At 38.6% G+C, this 19,949-nt stretch overlaps 1 protein-coding gene across 2 annotated transcripts in view; it reads left to right on the forward strand.

Annotated features, from left to right (window-relative positions):
• Prkg1 (protein kinase cGMP-dependent 1) overlaps nucleotides 1-19,949 on the forward strand; it is a 1,163,909-nt gene that overhangs the window by 1,017,705 nt on the left and 126,255 nt on the right. For both annotated transcript variants that reach the window (XM_048438824.3, XM_048438823.3), the window contains exon 8: nucleotides 9,436-9,501. In XM_048438824.3, the coding sequence (XP_048294781.1) occupies nucleotides 9,436-9,501 (66 nt within the window). The remainder of the gene's footprint in view (nucleotides 1-9,435; nucleotides 9,502-19,949) is intronic.

The raw sequence follows: 19,949 nt of genomic DNA on the forward strand, positions 1-19,949 counted from the left end.
CACCCTCTCCTCTGTCCAGAGAACAATCTGGGGATCTCTCCCTGGACCTGGGATCCCATTTATAATCAAGTTTCTCGTAAACCCTAAACTGACTCCCTTAGTTGAGATATATTCTTCCCTGATCCCATATCTATCCTTCCTCCCCCCCCAGTCCCCTGAGCATTCCCCATTCCTCCCCTACTCCCTTCTCTCTAACCCTCTCCCTTCCAACAACCCTCCTACCCCCCATGCACCCGAGGTTACCTGGGACTCTTGTCTATTTCCAATCTCCAGGAGGAAAACTACCTGAATTTTCTTCAGGTTCACCCTCCTATCCAGCTTCTCTAGGATCACGAATAATAGGCTCAAAGACCTTTAATTATGGCTAGAATCCATTTATGAGTGAATACATACCATATTCCTCTTTTTGGGTCTGGCTTACCTGACTCAGTAAAGCGTTTTCTTTTCTTTTTTTAAATTTTTTTTTAATTTTTTATTATTTTTTTATTTAATTTTTACTGGGAACCCCTCCAGAATAAAGTCTCTTGCAAACCCTAAAATGGCTCCCTTAGCTGAGATATAAACCTCCCTGTTCCCCCAACCATCCTTCCTCCCTCCCCCCTCCCATTCCCCCAAGCCTTCCCCAATCCTGCCCCTCTCCTCTCTCCCTGACCATCTTCCCTTACTTCCACCCCCCACCCCCCATGCACCCGAGTTTGCCTGACAATCTTGCCTAGTTCCACTATCCAGGAGGATAACTATATGATTTTCTTCAGGTTCACCTTCTTATTTAGCTTCTCTAGGATCACAAATTATAGACTCAAAGACCTTTAACTATGGCTAGAATCCACTTACGAGTGAGTACATACCATATTCCTCTTTTTGGGCCTGGGTTACCTCACTCAGTAAAGCGTTTTCTATTTCCATCCATTTGCATGCAAAATTCAAGATGTCATTGTTTTTTACCGCTGAGTAAAACTCTAATGTGTATATGTGCCACACCTTCTTTAACCATTCTTCTATTGAGGGGCACCTAGGTTGTTTCCATGTTCTGGCTATTGCAAATAGTGCAGCTATGAACATAGTTGAACAAATACTCTTGTAGTATGATAGGGCATCTCTTGGGTATATTCCCAAGAGTGGAATTACTGGGTCCTGATGGAGGTTGACTCCCAATTTCCTGAGAAACCGCCACACTGATTTCCACAGTGGCTGCACAAGTTTGCATTCCCACCAACAATGGATGAGTGTTCCCCTCACTCCACATCCTCTCCAGCATAGGCTATCATTGGTGTTATTTACTTTAGCTATTCTCACAGGTGTAGGATGGTATCTCAAAGTGGTTTTGATTTGCATTTCCCTGATTGCTAAGGAGGTTGAGCATGACCTTAAGTGTCTTCTGGCCATTCGAAGTTCATCTGTTGTGAATTCTCTGTTCAGTTCAGTACCCCATTTTTTAATTGGGTTAATTAGAGTTTTAGTGTCTAGTTTCTTGAGTTCTTTGTATATTTTGAAGATCAGACCTTTGTCTGATGAGGGGTTGGTGAAGATCTTCTCCCAGTCAGAAGGCAGCCTTTTTGTCTTACTGACAGTGTCCTTTGCTTTAAAGAAGCTTCTCAGTTTCAGTAGGTCCCATTTATTCATTGTTTCTCTTATTGTCTGTGATACTGGGGTCCTACTTAGGAAGAGGCCTCCTGTGCCTATATCTTGTAGACTACTTCCCACTTTCTCTTCTATCAGGTTCAAAGTGGACAGATTAATGTCGATGTCTTTAATCCATTTGGACTTGAGTTTTGTGCATGGTGATAGATATGGATCTACTTTCATTCTTCTACAGGTTGACATCCAGTTATGCCAGCACCATTTGTTGAAGATGCTTTCCTTCTTCCATTGTATACCTTTAGCTCCCTTGTCGAAAATTAGGTGTTCATAGGTTTGTGGGTTAATATCCGGGTCTTTTATTCGATTCCATAGGTCGACTTCTCTGTTTTTATGCCAATACCAAGCTGCTTTCAATACTGTAGCTCTGTAATAGAGTTTGAAGTCAGGGATGGTAATGCCTCCAGAAGTTCCTTTATTGTATAAGATTGTTTTGGCTATCCTGGGTTTTTTGTTTTGCCATATAAACTTGATTATTGTTCTCTCAATGTCTGTGAAGAAGTTTGTTGGGATTTTGATGGGGATTGCATTGAATCTATAGATTGCTTTTGGTAGAATTGCCATTTTTACTATGTTGATTCTCCCAATCCAAGAGCAGGGGAGGTCTTTCCATTTTCTGGTATCTTCCTCAATTTCTTTCTTCAAAGACTTAAAATTCTTGACAAATAGGTCTTTCACTTCCTTGGTTAGAGTAACCCCAAGATATTTTATGCTATTTGTGGCTATCATGAAAGGTGATGTTTCTCTGATTTCTCTCTCTGCTTCTTTATCCTTTGAGTATAGGAGGGCAACTGATTTTTTGGAGTTGATCTTGTATCCTGCCACATTGCTAAAGGTGTTTATCAGCTGTAGGAGTTCTTTGGTAGAGTTTTTGGGGTCGCTTATGTATACTATCATATCGTCAGCAAATAGTATTTTTGATTATTAATTTCCTTTTCTTTGGAAGGATTGCTAGGATAGCTGGACCAAGTTATATTTGTAGCTTTTAAAAGAATATCCGCCACTGATGTGCATTTCTGACAACAGCGTGTGAAGTCCTCTTTAGACTTTCTTCACTCACATTACTTTCCTTACTGACGGTACGCAGTCTAATTGTGATGAGACATTTGCTAGGTTATAATTTTCTGTCCCTTGATGATTAGGACACTGAATGGTTTTATTTTTCATATCCTTGTTAAGCATTCCAATTTTTAAAGAAGTATTTATTTTTGTCTTTTGACCATATTTCAACTTATTTATTTGGAAATTTTGGTCATTGATTGGCTGGAGTTCCTTCTAGGTTCCAGACAACAGCTACTTGTCAGATATATAGAATGCCAATATTTCCCCATTGTTATGTTACCTCTACATACTAATGACTGTTTTCTTTGCTGTTCAAGGCTTTTTTTTTTTCAGGGACAGAAGAGAAAGCTTTATTGTAGAAATGCTGGGCCAGCAGGTTTAAAATAGGGACAGACTTTCAAGTGCACACACCAGTCCAGGTTCTGTTCATATCAGAAGCCCTCTCCAGTTTCCCATGTGTTTGTCCTCTGCATCAGTCACTTTCTTAGGGTCTCAGAACTGTTCAAGGCTTTTTAAAATTTATTTTTGTTGTTCACGCTTTTTGATTATATCTAAAAATATATTGTTCATATTAATAACAAATAATGCTTCTGTTGTATTTTCTTTTAGGTGTTTCAAAGTTTAAGTCATACATTTAAGTCTTTAATCAACTTTAAATCTACTTTTTGTATGTGGTGAGGGAAAAGAGCCCCGCATAGTTCTTATGCATGGGAATATCCAATTTCCTCGTATCATTTATGGAGGAGACTATTCTTTCCCAACTGTTTTGGTTTGTGACCAAACTTTTGTCAAAAAATGTGTTGACTGAGACTCATTGATTAGTTTGTGCCAAACATGATTGTAAAGGTGTATACTTTCTTCATTCACTGCTCAATTCTACTTGTAGTATATGAATTTTATTAGGATTGGGGTATAAACAATTTTGGAATAGTTTTGTGATTGGATTGGAAGTGGAACTGAGAGTGATCGGATTCGGAAAGCAAAAGAAAACAAGACAGTTACAACGCTGCTTTCCACCAGCAGTCAGCGTCATCACAAACTGCACAGCGCTCTGTGATGAAACACTGCTATATTTCTTTAGATTTCACTTACCTGCTTCTTTGATGATTATCGTTTTCTATACATTTTGATTAGCCTACTTGTTTGTTGAGGTTTCCTTTTGAATTTTCCTATAAAAAGGATTGGCTTCATCCTGTGCGAATGTAATTTAACTGGAGCATTAAACCGTTGCACATGACGGAGAATGAATTGCTGTAAGCTCATAGGCAATTGGAGGGGTGTCAGTTTCCATGAAGGCTGGCACCAGGGGAGTGCTAGGGCTCTGTTGACAGCAGTCATCCTGCCCCAGGGCTGTGAAGGGAGATCCCTACTCTGACAGCTGCCCTGTGTGAACTCTGCCCTGCCTTGGCTTCCTACCTCTGGGCTTGTTCCCTTGAGACCTCCATGCCCCACAGAGTTCTCTAGTAGCCACGAGACCCAGGATAATTGCTTCAGAAGACGAGGAATCCATATAAAGCCTTGCTATGGATTATTCCGACAGTGACAGTGACTCCACTTTGGGATACAGCGATGATGAAGATTCCAGTGATGAAGTCCAAGGAACAACAGAGTCAGTGCATATGAAACTGTATCTGTAGATATTCGGGGATCTCTTCCAAGCTCTGTAATTTCACAGGAAGTGTCTAACTCCTCACAAAATGTTTTAAAAGTGACTACTATTAACTATTAAAAGCTTTGCTTTTAACTTTTTAAATCAATGATGTGCTTGTGAGAATACTTAAGAAAGCCAGGCAGTAGCTAGCTTTGCAATGGTCCATTTTTAAATCACTATTATTACTGGTAATGTTGAAATCAACTAATATGCAGGCACAGAACTATATAAACATAAGATTTTGTTTCTAAAGACTGTGAGCATGTTTTGTCTGGATTGTTATGTATATAACACAATTTATTTAATACAAAGTAGCAAGCTTCACTGCTGAGCAAGCTGAGTCCTGTGTAGTCAGCGTCGGCACTGCCTTACAATTCTAGATGCATAATATTCTCAAGAGCAGTCCCCAAACAACTTAAAAATTGCTAAATACATACCAACAAGTAAAAATGAAGGAAATCAAGGTAATTAAAAAATGTCTTCTTCCGTGTTTTTCTTTCTCCATGTCTAAGCCAGCAGTATATGTAACCTTTCTAGCTTGGTCAATATTCTCTATAAAAATATAATAATTGTGGATGGCTAAAATGCTTTGTGACAACATAAAGTCTTTAGGATCCTCCTCTATTATGTGTACTTATAACATTAAACCAAAATCCAGATCACATACATTTTTACCACAATATTTGAACCCACAATAGAAACAAACATACAAATCCAGCTGGACCAGGACTGAACGAGCATGTGGTCAAACCGGACTCTCTGAATGTGGCTGACAATAGGGGCTGACTGAAAAGCCATCGATAATGGCACTGGGACCTGTTTCTACTGCATGAACTGGCTTTTTGGGACCCTAGTCTATTGGATGCACACCTTCCTAGGCCTGGATGGAGAGGGGAGGGCCTTGGACTTCCCACAGGGCAGCTTAGCCTGCCTTTCTTAAGGAGGGACCGAGAGGGAGGAGGGGGAGTGGAGGAGGGGGAGGGGAATGGGAGGAGGGGAGGAAGCGTAAATTTTTGAATGAAAAAATAAAAAAAGAAACAAACATACACAATAATCACATTATTGGCAGCTTTCCCCATTAATCCCCTCTCATTAGAAGCATGCCCATCAAAGTGGAAGATTAACATATTTCAAAGTCAAACCGGGCAGTATTTTTTGTTCCTCAAAGAAGCAGGGTCTCTGAGCATTTCTGGATACCTGAATAGAGGGGCAGTATTAACTGAATACTAGAGACAATGGTTTTGTGACAGCAGCATGGGTAGCAGCCAAATGAACTTAGCTGCCTATATAGCATGACATCATTATACAAGTGGACAGCAGGTTAGGGCTTATCCGCACATGGGAATTCTAACTTAAGAGTTAAATGTCAGATTTATTTTGTGATTGGACATCAAAATATTTTGATGCTGGCTTCATTAACAAATATTATTTTATGATAGCTATTAGGAACACTGCTCAAAATTCTGTGTTTTAATACATATATAATTATTGTAAAATTTAACTCTGACAAAGTATATGAGCAGTGTAGATTTGTGGAAAGAATTTGATTCGGAGAACAGTGAATCTGTGTTCAAATACTAGGAGTGCAATTCGAGAGCTGGGTCTGAATATTGATGTATTATGTAGCTTGTATTCTCATGTATGCATCTTAGACAAAATAACTGCCATTTGTTATATTCCATAAATGATATTTGTATGAACTCTTTTTATACAGTTCTTAACACGTGCTTGTGTTTAATATGCAACCTTACTAGCTTGGTTGGTCAATATTCTGTATAAAAACATAACAGCTTTGAATGGCTAAAATGCTTAATGACAATATAGAGTCATTAGGATCACCCTCTATTTTATGTACATTGTAACATTAGTATCTGAACCCAGATTATATTTATAAATATAAAATATTTGTTGAATTTCTAAATACTCTCAATATTTTTACAGTATATATAAAATTTTTTCTGCTTCAGGAAAACAATGCATTCAATATTAAAAGTCTGTCTAATCTAGATAATATAACAAAATTTTAAACTATTGCTTATTTATGATTAATAGATTAAAATTTATATCCACAAAATCTATCCAGAATTAAATCCAGAGTTAAAGACTGTTATTTATATTATTTTTAAGATTCTTAATAGTCAATATGGAAATATTTCTAAATAGGCAATTGCCATTTTTATTTTTTTCCCTCCTATTTGGTGGCAGGTAAGAGAGATTGAGGAATCTGACTGAGTAGTATATATAGCCCAAGATGTCCTTGACTCGTCATGATCCTTCAAGTGCTCGGAGACTGGAGTTAAAGGTGTGCATTCACGTAGACAGTCTAAAAAGGCAACATTATAAGTAGTCAAGATAAAGACAGATATGGAAGAGTAGATTTTAAATGATGTTTTTATCAAGCCATGGTAGTGTTGTTGTTTTAAGAAGCTATGTGTGGGGCCTTATGATGCCAAAACCACATGGTGAGAATAAGTTATTCACAACTTACGACGCCCACGGGAATGATGCACTTCCCCTGGCTGTGTTTACTTCACACACACAAATCACCTTCTATAGAAAACGGTAATGGGTCTGAAAATATTTCATCTGCAGTTCTCACTTTGTGGCTGGGTAAGAGTGACAGTGAGTGGCTTCCGTTCTTTCTCATGCTCAGTGCGAAAACTGGGGTTTACAGTTTGCAGATCTTGGATTCCCAGCAGGTTCCTGTGACTCTGAAGTCTGAATTTAGGGCTGGATACATGGATCAGCAATCAGGACCACATACTGATTGCAAAAATCCCCAGTCCCATTCCCCAACACCCATGGGTGGCTTAAAACTGCCGCAAACTTCAGTTCCAGGAAGATGCAATGCCTGGGCCTTTGAGGACACTGCATTGTTGTGCATATTGCTGTGCACAGACAATAATGATGATGATGATGATATTGGTAATGGTAGTGGTGGTGATATTTTCTGATCTCTAACACCTCCAGGTTCAGAAATGCAATATCCATGCTCTTCTTTCGCATACACTCAATAAACAGCTCCTATATTGGTCAGTAAGGATTAAATAGGAAGCAAATATAGCCATCATCCCTCACCTCTATATCGCTTAGCAGAAGAGAGATTGAGTCCCTAGTTGAATAACCACATGAATAAATATAGGAATTATGAACAGGGATAGCCAGTTCCGTGTGGAGAGGTGTAAAGTGAGGAGAGCAGATACACAGGGAAGCCCAGGAGCTAATTCAGGATGGCATGCCTCAGGAAAGGGCAAAGGGGATAGGATCCAAAGGACAAGCAAGGGTGAAGGAGGCATCCAGTTGGAGAGAAACTGCTGAAGCCTGAGAACAGCAGGTTATGAAGCCTGGGCAGGACGGAGAAGATATGTCTGCCACTTTTGAAAAGAGGCCATGTTCTTTGGAAGGCAGAGAATGTGAAGCACACATGGGAGGCTCACACTGGCTATCCTAAACATTTTACAATCAGAGGAAAACTTGGTGTTGGGGTGGTTTTATAATCCTTTTTCTGGTTTAGAAACAAGAGGGATGATTTGGGGGAGAGGGGAGGTAGGGGAGGTACTGGGAGGAGAGGAAAGAGGGGAAGTTGCAGATGGGGTGCATTGGATGAGAGAAGAATAAATAAAAATAAAATTCAAAACTAAAATCCACAACAAGGAAGACCTTTCTTCTTTAAAGAACAACCAGTAAAACACACACACAAAAATGGAAAAGGTGTGTAGGAGAAACCTAATCTGTGGGACTGAAGAATACTTTTCATGAAATGTCAGGCAATGTGTGCAGAAACCTATAAAATCTCATTCAAAAGTGTAAAAGTCGACTCCAGTAGGGGAAAGACATGCCATGGTCTTGCCTGGAAAAATTAATATCAGAAACTGTTGCTTCTGGATTAATTCAATGAAAGAAGAAAAATGATTTTCAGGTCCGTATCAAATTATGAATGCTGAAGAATATCACAGGGGTATATTGGAAAAATAATGTTAGTGAAAGAATATTTGTTTTTGCTTTCCCAAGTACCAAATGTTGTTTCTTTTAAGCAGCTGTAACCCAAATAAGATGATAAAGAAAAATGAAGGACATAACAAAAGACAGGTCAATGGGGGAAAATTACAGAATTTGGACTATGTGTCAGAACTTGATGTATCTTCAGTAGTAAGCACTGGGAAAATCTTTATTTTCAATACTTTAGGTGTCTGGTTTGGGTGGAACATTGTATTTCGTGGTTTGAAAACATATCAACCCAATATTTGTTTATGCATTTACCTCTGTGATATATTTTAAACGTATTTGTCATTAATCATATTAGCTTAGAAATATTATCGTAAAAGAAGAGGGTACACTGTAAGGTGTGATTTAATGTAATGACAATAATAATATTAAGTTTATGGAAGCTGAAAATGACTTGTGAAGTTAATTTACCAAATTCATTTTTCACCACCGAAGATACACCAGGGAAGATTTTCAAAAAGCCTCAGAGACAGACTTCACCTGCTATTGTTAAAAATGTGTTTTTGAAGAGATAATCTTCATATATTTAAGTCACTGTGAATAATATTTATCAACTACTGGAAGAACCATGAGTTGTGGGACACATGAATAGCTAACTATATATCATAAAGTCCCCAAACCTTAGTTACATATAAACAGTGTTAAGACATTAAGAAAAATATTTAAAACTGGTACTTTGAGCTCAATGATACAATGTCAAATTGATAACAGATGAATTAGATACTCTGTTTCAAGGGGTTTGTCTTCAGACTCTTTTAGAGCTTTAATTTATCCATTCCTATCTTGATTACCATGCAATTAATTCAGAAATCCCCAAAGAACAAAGGAAACAGTCTTATAAAATGTTCTTCTAGTTGTGTAAGTGAAACTTTAAATTTGATAATTGTAACAACTGTGTTATAACTGCAGTAAATGTGTGATTTATAATATGTGTAAAGTGGCTCTTCACGTGAAGCCTAAACCTGAAAATGCATAAATCAAAAAAGTTTATATGCTTTGTTTCCTGGATGTGTTGCCATAGTCGCTTCCCTTTTGTCTTGAAGGCTCTATCTTAATGTGTCTTTTTTTTTTTTATGCAGGGAGGATGTGAGAACAGCAAACGTAATTGCTGCAGAGGCCGTCACTTGCCTTGTGATTGACAGAGAGTAAGTACATCGCTTTTTCTATGTATAGCACACACTCATATCGGCAATATGCATATTTCTGGAATTAGACATCATTTTTCGGAGCTTTAGTACGTGTTTAAAATAGTTTTCTTGTAAAATGAGCTCTGTATTTTACCCTCATATTAGTCTTAGAGGAGGCCAGCTCTGTCAATCCAGCTTTGTAATCTTTAATAAGATGCTTAACCACTATGAACGACAGCTTTATAGGCTCCCTTGAAAAGTGAAGATAAAGCAATATCATAGGGATATTTTGAGGATTAGTAAGAGCATGTAATTAAAGCATTTGCTGAGTGCCTTTTACTCAGCAGGTGCTTACCTAGTGCTGGCAATTTTGGTGTCTTATTTAGAACCATCATTGTTATTGTTTTGAGTATATTTAGATTTCCTTTCTGTTTCTCCATCCTGAGACTCCTACACCAGAGGCCTCAGGGAAGACGCCCTTGTAAAAGCCATCAGCTTCAGATGTGGACAAGTGGCCGTTTAGAGAAATGAAAGGCGGTCCCATGACGTCCGTCACTGCCTTGTCTCTTCTCTTCGTTATAGTTTCTGGTTCTTACCGAGACAATCGGTAACTGTAAATGTCAGGTTATTGTCACTAGAAGAATATTGCTCATATGCATCCAAGTCACATGGAACCAAAAAAGCAGATTTTTTTCCTCAATGCAGTGTGTGAGCAAGTTTCTCAGAAAGGCTGAGGGCCTGACCCAAAGAGGGCTGATAGCAAACCACACTAGTGGATCCTCATAGATACGTAAGACTTTATGCTGCGGTGAATTACAGCCGAGGAATAGAGGACAAAGCTAGGGAGATAGCACTGAGTGAGCCCAGGGGACTCAGGGTGGAGAGGTTCCCAGTTTGATCCAAAATCCCTACTTTTGAGGTCCCTTCATGTGGGATCATGAAAAGCTAAGCCCTGGCACAGCTGTCACCAGATGGCTGCATCCACAGGAAGCTCTGAAATGGTTGTTCTGTCCTAGGTACCAGAACCAACAAGGATCTGTCCTTGCTGCGTTTACAGAGCTTCTATTCTACTGAGGGTCTACCATGTGGAAAGCATTGTGCTAGGTAAAGAATCAAATGTGGGAAAGAGTCTGAAAGTGTCAGGAGGGCAGTGTAGAGTCACCTGAATGAGCAGTACCCATGGAAACCGTGAGCCAGCTTCCACTGGCAGGAGGAAAACTGTGGAAAGATTGTCAGAAGATATTTTATAAGACCTAACTGTGAAGGTGTGATGAGGACTTGTTACCGTGACACTATGATGCTATAGCAACAATTCTGGTAACACTGAGTGTCCAAACGGTTTCCTGTTAACAAATGATACCACATGATAGACTTAACAGGAAGTACTGTATAAAGTGAACTAGGGAGGGAAGGTTTGAAAATGGAATATTCAGTTGGGAGTCGAATTCCAACTGGCGATCATGAAGTCATTTATAGGAGGAATGGGTAATAATGAATAGATTTTAACAATAGGTAATAACAAAGGGTTGAATATTTGATAAAACTAAAGACCAATAAATAAGTTAAGAATATTGTTAGGACAGAGAAAGTTAGATATAGAAGGGGAATCAGTTTGGGAGGCATGATGATATTCCATTGAGAATGAAATCCATTCGTGTGCAAGCCACAGATGTGGGCAGGAGCTCATGTACCACTACCATAAAATTAATATTAACACTGCCTACATAGAATTAACAGCTAAAGTCATCAGGTGGGGTGCAATTCCATGAAAGAACAGACATAAAGGTATAAAGATCAGAACTTATTGAAACTCAGTTAAGTTCAGACAGGGGAAGAAAAGCAGATGAAAGAGAAGTCAAGGGAAATCAGGCAGTGGAGAAAAAGGACATCTCAAGGATAGAGAGAAATTAAATCCTAAGTTAGAGAAATAGACGATTGGTGAAATATCAATTCACTGTTAAGAGTGTTCTAAGAAAACTGGACAAGACATGGTTAAGCTGCATGGCAAGGACAGGCTGGCTTCTCACATAGCAAGATACTAAATTACAGTTGGATATGACAAGTGCAAAAACTGATGCTCATTGTGGTAGCTGCATATATTTATGTGCATTTCATAAAGCTAGAAGAAAGGACCTTTAGTGCTTCCCCCAAAGACAGAAGGTAGATGTACTTAACTGATTTAAGCATTATATAGTGTATGCAAGAATTAAAACATCATGTTATCCAACCAATACATGCATGTGCAAGCACACATGCACACACATACACCCAATTGATATGGTTTAGTATATAAATTAAAATGAATATGAAATTAAAAAGTGATAAGTGTTGGAAAGAACACAGATAAATGAACTCATATTGTTGATAGGAATGCAGATTAGTGTAACAATAATAAACTATCATTTGATTAACTAATGCTGCTCCTGAACATTTTATAATAAGCCAAGATATGGAAACAACCTAAGTGCCCATTGGGGGATAAATGCGTAAAGAACAAACAGTACATATCACATTTATATAAAAAACATAGAGTAAATATTCCTCAGCCCCTGAAGACTACCCTTTGTAACAACATGGGTGTATTTGGATGACTGCTAAATGAAATTGGCCATGCAAAGAAAGATAACACCTGAGCTCAATTATGGAAGTCAGAAAGAAAGGACAAAAGATGGTTATCAGAAGCTGGTGGGTAGAGAAAGGAAGAATAGGGAGTTGTTGATCAAAGAATAGATAGAAGGGACCTTAAGATCAGGTGCACCTTAGAATAACTATTGGAAATGTTGCTGTTGCTATTATTTTGTTTTGCTTTTGAGGCACACCTCACTGTGAAGTTCTGAACCCACTGTGTAGAACAGGCTGGCCTCAAACTCAAGAAAACCTGTCTGCCTCTGCCTCCTGAATTCTTGATTAAAAGTATGCACCACCTCACCCAGCTGAAGTTGTACATACTTAGAAAAGCAGTGAAATGGAAGGCTGAGTCAGGCAGATACGAGTTTGAGTCCAGGGTGCTACAGAATAAGTTTGAAACAAATTTTACCTAAATATATAGAACCTGTATCCCAAAAAAATCCATAAACAACAGTGAAAATAAACTTCAAGTGTATTATTAAAAAAAAGAAAGAAAGGAGAGAGGGTGTTTGCACTTACTGCTTGGTTTAGTCTTCCTACGTGGCACACACATTTCAAGACCTGTGTGTCTTGAAACATATAAACCATGCCTATAATACATCTTAGTAGGCTGAAGCGGAAGGATTGTAGGGAAGACTGGGTCAACAGTGAATTCTAGGTCATCCTGGGCTACTATGTGGGTCTGTCTCAAAAAAGAAGAAATTCCAAAATAAAGTAAATATAAATATACAGTTGTTTAAATACAGGAAGAGAGAGGGGCATGGTGAAGTTTATCTTAGTTTTAAAACTTTCTGATGATAAATTTGAGCAGATATTCAGAGAGGGAATAACTGGGATGCTGAAGGAAAAGCTGATTGTGGGTTATGACAAGTCTGGAGACTGTGGATAAGTGAAGGAAAGTTGTTTCAAATTCACATCCTCCTTGTTTTTCGTTATTTTTTAAAAATCTCTTAAAATAGTCAAAACATAAAAGAGGATGGTTAGGAAGTCTGTGAAGGTATGTTGTCCTTTACCTAAGAAAAGCTGTGGAAATTTATATAATCTTCATACTGTCTCTAATGCATAAAATAGAGAAACTGACAAAGGTAGGAATGAGGGTGGGTTGGAGTGTGGCAGCTTAGTAGGGACTGCGGGGTGGTCACAGCCCTTTGTGCCCTGCAGTCCTTTATATGTTATACATTTTCATGTTTGTGTGACAATGTCTGAGAAATAGGTAGCATGCTTTACAGAAGATAGGATTGAATCCCACTGAGGTTTAGTAACCTGACAGGTTTTAAAGTAAATAGAACCCACATCAACTTGACCGTGGGAGGGAAAACTGGACAGGACTTTGAGGATCTTTATCATTAATCTTACTCCATCCCTTCTGCCCACTGATGTTGTAAGAACCAAAGAAGCATCAAATGGCATTGCACACACACGTTCTTCCTTATCCTTCTCTTTTCCCATCCCTAGGCTTACCAACCATGCAGTAGAGATGGATAGGTATTGTCAAAAGAGCTCAACACTTGAATGTTGACCAAACGATTCTATGAGAATATGTGAAACTACCCAAACTCTAAGTATCACTTTCATTTTCAGTGATATGATGGGATGCTATTACCTAAATTATAAAATTGAGATAAAAGCAAATAATTTAACATGTATGAAGAAATGTGCTTAGCAGAACATGTGTGATAAGCTCTGAAAAAATGTGTCCTTCCCGCATATGTGTGTGATTATATACATACATATATATGTATATATATATATATCACAGAAAGGTCCAGTTTTAAACACAAATACAAAAAAAGACAAATTGGGTATCTGAACCTAGGTTTATGACTTTTAGGGAATATCTTGAGTCTCTAGTAAAGCGGCAAATGCATAGCTGAAAGAAAGAGAGACAGAGACACAGAGAGAAGGAATTAACTGCAGTAAAGGGAACCTGTCAAAACTGCTGCTGGTACCTAATTTATGTCCAATTAGAGGAGCACCGGGGCGTCATTCTGTGCAAACAGATGGCAGACATTAGGACTGTCAGCAACAGGAGCTCCCTTCACTAATTTACAAGCTAGGTAGCATGTTCCATAAGCCAGCGGTTATGCTTTCCTGGGGGGAAGCAAGAGAACACCATTGCAACCAATCATAGATGTCAGACTTTGGTTCTAAAGAAACACTCATTGTCAAACCAGAAAATAATGACCAGAGAGCTGTTCCCTCCAACAGCATTTCCTGAAGATTATTATCTTATCCTATTTAATGATAGGAATATTTATCCTATTCATTTTCTTCACACCCTCCAATGTTGGTCCCCCAATGCCATTTGACTACATGTCTTTCCGACGCTGCCATCATATCTGATGTCCTACATCCTCTTCCCTTGCTCTAGAGGCATCAAATACATCCGTTTTTCATCTCCACGTCTTACTTCCATTGTTTCATCTTCCAGGCCTTTACTTTAGGCTTTGCATTAATTTGGGTAAAAACTAATTAAGGATTAAGATATTTCCATACAAGGGTTATCTGATTTTGATGATATGCCCCCTGATGATTAAAAAGTGCATGAAAATCCAGAAAAATGGTTTAGGTTTCCAGGAAACTTCAGGGAATGGAAGAGAGACGCGAGAAGAAAGACTAAGAGACTACAGTTCTTTCAAACACATTCTAACCCATCCATGAAGTTGGGTTCCTGCGGGATTACGTGCCAATGGTAACTTGTCCACCTAGGTCACCTGTCTCTTCTTTATATAGCATGCCATTCTCTGTCCACATGATTGCACTATTAAAACTCTATTTGCCACATCATATTTCATAGTGTTAGCCTTTCAACAACCTAAGAGATTGTTATTGTGGTTCATTTTGGGGGGAAAGAAAGTTGGGGGTGCTGTGATGATATTGACAGGATGATTACAGGAAAACAAATGTGCCTTGATAGAATGCTGTCTGCTAAATCATTTGGCCTGTTCTTTTTTTTTTTTTTTTTTTTGGAATGGAGTTGTGGCTGACTACTTTTCAAAGACATGTAGACATGTACTAAGTAGGAAAGATAAAATCCAGAAATTTAGAAGAAGGACACTGTATTAGTTTAGCTTAATGATGTAAGTTATAGCCCGTCCTTACCAAGTGTGAAACATGAACATTTACATAAAAGAAGGATATTCCAGGAATAAAGTCGTGGAAAAAAGATGGAGGGATGGCTCTTCATGATGCTTGCTTTCCCTAATGCCTTAAACTGGTCACAGACCTTCCACTGATGCTGATCCTTTTGGCAATGATAAACAGTTTCTCTCCCTGGGATGTGCATTGAGGAGTTCCAGACTCAACTCAGTAGCTGAACCAGAGATCGGCACTTACCTGTCCTACATTAGCCATCCCTAACCATATACTTGTCATTTATGAGATTTCACAGAAAATATATGAATGGTTTCTAGCCCTACTCTGTCTTTCAGATTCTATGGACTCTGTTACAAGCTCAACATAATTAATACATTGTTTGGAAATGACAAAACTTAGCACATTCTTATTTAAAAATCATTTTTGAAAAATTTGACAGGTCTTAATTGCTTATCCAATACCTAGTAATCAGTCATGAGATTATATACATACAAGGGACCCTAAATAGAACCAGCAGGGTGTGTGTGTATGTGTGTGTGTGTGTGTGTGTGTATAACAATTAAAAAAAGAGGTCATGTATTTAAGAAGGAGTAAAGCAGTAAGGCAGAGCATGAGAGGACTTGGAGGGACAAGAGAGAAGGAAGGGGGTGATGTGATTATATTTTAATTTAAAAAATAAAAAGTTCATTATGTGAAATTCTCAATGAAGTAATAAAAATTTTGATAGAGCAAAGAAAATTTTCTAAGAAATTAGGTGAATCAGAAATAGCCTAAAAGATGTTTAAAAAGGAGAGGGGGGAGCTTCCTCTGCAGAGGACAGATACTGACCTCAGGTTTGTGGGATGTAGTTGGCACTAAAGCTCGTGTCTACCATCTGGCTTCAAAGCCACCCTGTTATAGCCTCTTCTCAAGATGAACTCTGCTTTGTAGGAGGCAATCAAAGTCTAGGAGTATCACTCAGATCACACTGTTTAATTATAATAATTAGTAAGACAGATGGTAAAGGTGCATTCTTGCATGTCCAGGTCTTTTGGTAGATCTTAGGACTTTAAAATAGAAAGACTTTGAAAATCCACTCTTACAAACCCTCTAGTTAGGAAACAAGAGTCGAATCCCAGAAGGAATATAGATTTCCAGCTCTTCATTGCTGTAGACTGAGCTACACACCTCATAACATGTGCTAATTATGCCTCATCTGCATCATTTAATGCTCTGGATGATTGAAATAGGAAGCATAATGGAATAAGTACATATTGAGCCTCCATTATGTGTTAAATTTTAGACTCAGTGCTATTTTACACACACACACACACACACACACACACACATACACACACATATACACACATAGACAGTTGCCTTCAAAGAGAACTGCACCTCTGAATGAATGGGTAAGATCAAAAGAAAGAAGAAACTAATACTGATGCTTTATAAACTGAGCTGAATTGTCTGGTGCCAATTCTACCACTTCTTTAAAAAAGAAAGAAATAAAGAAAGAAAATATCAGTGAGTAAAATGTTTTGGTTTCAAATGTTTCAAATGACATTCCACTTGGGTAAACACCATCACAAGTCAGATCCCAAACACTTTGGTTAAATAGTTGGAATTAATTGATTAACATGTCATGTCCATTAATTCAGTTATTTTAGTTCACTACATCAAAAGCATGCAAACCCTTTCTGACTCATTTTCCTTGTGTCTCATGAGAAATTGCCCTGTTATTGTTTTCCTCTGTGCCACGTTCCTTTAACTCGCCATGTCATGCATCTCCATTAGCTATTTTGATTTGCATTCTACAAATTAAGAAAAGAACAGAATCTGTTTGTTTTGTTTGCTCCTATTTTCTTGTTTTAAACAGTCTCAGAAATGATAGTAAGAGCTCAATAGATATTTTTTGGGGTGAATGAATATATGACCCTGTATCAGTCTTGGTCTTATCAGGATGGAGAGAGTATATAATAACTTGAACATGAAGGACGAGGTGTAAACAATTAGAAACTATGGCAGATAACTAGAGAAATAAGGTGTGTTTACTGAGAAGTCGAAAGCATATGGAAACAGCAGCTGTAAGGAGTAATCACTGCCTAATCCCAAAAACATGTTCCCGTGGGCTCTTTACCTGTCCTCTTTTCTGGCCTCCCCTCTCTTCTCTCAGTTCTACTGAGACAAAGAACTGGACCTTATTACTGATATGGTTTCTGAGAGCCACTGCTGTTGAGAGCTCAGTGGGTAAAAGAATGGGTTGCTCTTTTCAAGAATCCAGATTCAATTCCCAGCATTCACATCGTTTCTCATAAGGTCTGTAATGATGCTTCCTGGGGAACCAATACCCACTTCTGGCCTCTGTGAGTATTGCATATGTGCACATAGTGAACAGACATACATGTAATCATGTCGACAGAGGTCTCTGTTCCACTCAGTCCTGCAGCCATTCAATCTCAAAGAAACACACAGAGATCTACATTAATTACAAATTGGTTGGCCTAGTAGCTCAGGATTCTTATTAACTCTTATATCCTCTATTAACCCATAATTCTTGTCTGTGTCAGCCATGTATCTTGGTACTTTTTATCAGTGAGGCATCCTCATCTTGCTTCCTCTGTGTCTGGGTGACGACTGCAGACTCAGCCTTTACTCTTCCCAGAATTCTTTTGTTCTGACTGCCCCACCTATACTTCCTTCCTGATAGACCTGCCTGTATTTCCTGCCTTGTTACTGGCCAATCAGCATTTTATTAAAGCAATACAAGCAATAAATCTTTAAAGGGTAGAAGACCATTGTCTCACATCAAAATCAAAATACCCATACATATAAATAATAGTAGTATCAAATTTAAAACTCACTGTTGTTGACATCTTGGGACTAGGTACTTGGTTTATGTTGGGGTATTTGGGGTAGGAGTGAGGGTGTGTCTTTTGCACTGTATAATGTTTAACAATATTCTGACCTATCTACTTTCTACTTAATACTGCTAATCTCCCAAAGTGATGAACAGAATGTCTCCAGGCATCATCTAATATCTCCTGGTCAAAAAAACCCACCCATCTAGGAAGAATATAGGCAATAAGTGACAGTTGTAAAGTAGTTGATGTGTCATGCCAGTAGAAATGGTGCCAGAAATCTCACTGCAGGGTTCCCGGAAAAGCTACTCCCAGGCAATTGAAAAGCTATGCCAAGGGACATCGACTGGACATTGGGTACTATAAAGCACATACTGGAGGAATCACAAGCACACACTGGGATATGGGAGCAAAATGCTTCATTCTCACTTTGTTTCTTCAGTACTGACAGGATGTCATTGCTAATCAGCAAGGGAGAATTATTTACAATGTAAGACACACCTTCAAAAGGGAGTGAAAGGGCTGAAAAAAAAATCTGTGCGTGGGGATGCATGCCTATAACCCTCATACTTGAGTGGCTAAGGCAGGAACATCATTGTGAGTTTAAAGTCAGTCTGACTTACAGAAGCCAGACCTTACTTACAAAAATATAAAAATAATGCAAACAAAGATGAAAGATGTGAGAGAGAAAAATTAAGAACCAGGACACATTCCAAACCAAATCCTATTCTACCACCCAGGGACACAAAGATGAAGAACAGCAGCTTCTCCTGTTAGTATTAACTTGTGATCCTAACAATACAAGGATGAACAAATACTTAGTAAGAGCTGAGGGCAGAAGAAGGTGTTTTGCCTGAAGCATCTCAAGGAATTCCTTGGACAAAGTGATATATGAGCTAGGTTCTTTTAAGTATGAGTATGAGTTTTACAAATAAAGGAAGAAAAAATGAAGGCAGGTATTCACAGGGGACAAGGCATATACAAACACAGACTCGATGGCTTTTGTGCAGTACCAGCTGGAATACAGTAAGAACAGAGGACTTACAGAAATAACTGGGGGAAAAAAATCACACAGGTAGAGGTTGAGAGATGAGATTGGGAAGAAGAATTGGGGACAGCTTCTCAGGAAATCGTCAAACAGAAGCTAGATAGAGGGTTCAACAGTTAAGAACACTGGCTGCTTTTTGCTGTGAACCAGGGTTCTAATTCCAGCACCCACATGGTGACTCACAACTGTCTGTAACTCCAGCTTCTTTGTTACTGTGCGTTTATATACATATATGCATACATACATACATACATACATACACACATACACACATACAGAGGAAAGGTGTCATACATATAAAGTAGAAAACCAATAAGTTCATATTGTTTAAAAAGAAATCCCCAATATCTCAAACTGAAGAATCTGATCTTATCCTTTGCAAACTAAGAGGACAGTGGAGAGCTGTTGTTGCTCCTTCAAGTGTTTGTTTTTGAAGGAAGGGAGCAGAGAAGCTCCTGGCTACAGCACAGAGAAGAACTAGCAGCGGGAGACAGTTAGGGGAAAGTCACAGCAGCCCTAAGGAATGTCTGTTAAGGTTGAGAGTTTTAGCCTGAAGGTTGCACTAGAGTCTAAAGCAGATTTGGGAGATTCTGAAAGGTTACTGGTGAGAGAAGAGTCTCTCCTGCAGAGACCCCGTGGCTGTCGGCAGGTCAGCGATGTGGGAGGGAAAGCCAGTTGTGAGGGGAGACAGTGATTGCTTTGGCTGTGGACATGCTAAGTTCCAGCTCATTCAGATGCTCAGAATTAAGTGATCATCACCAGCTAGAAATGCTTTGGATTTCCTCTAACATTCAGAAGGCAAATGGAAGTTGATACTGGAGTTCATAATAAATCCCTTAACATTTAAGTGTCCT

Source organism: Myodes glareolus, chromosome 7, assembly GCF_982192425.1.
Source record: "Myodes glareolus chromosome 7, mMyoGla1.1, whole genome shotgun sequence".
NCBI lineage: Eukaryota > Metazoa > Chordata > Mammalia > Rodentia > Cricetidae > Myodes > Myodes glareolus.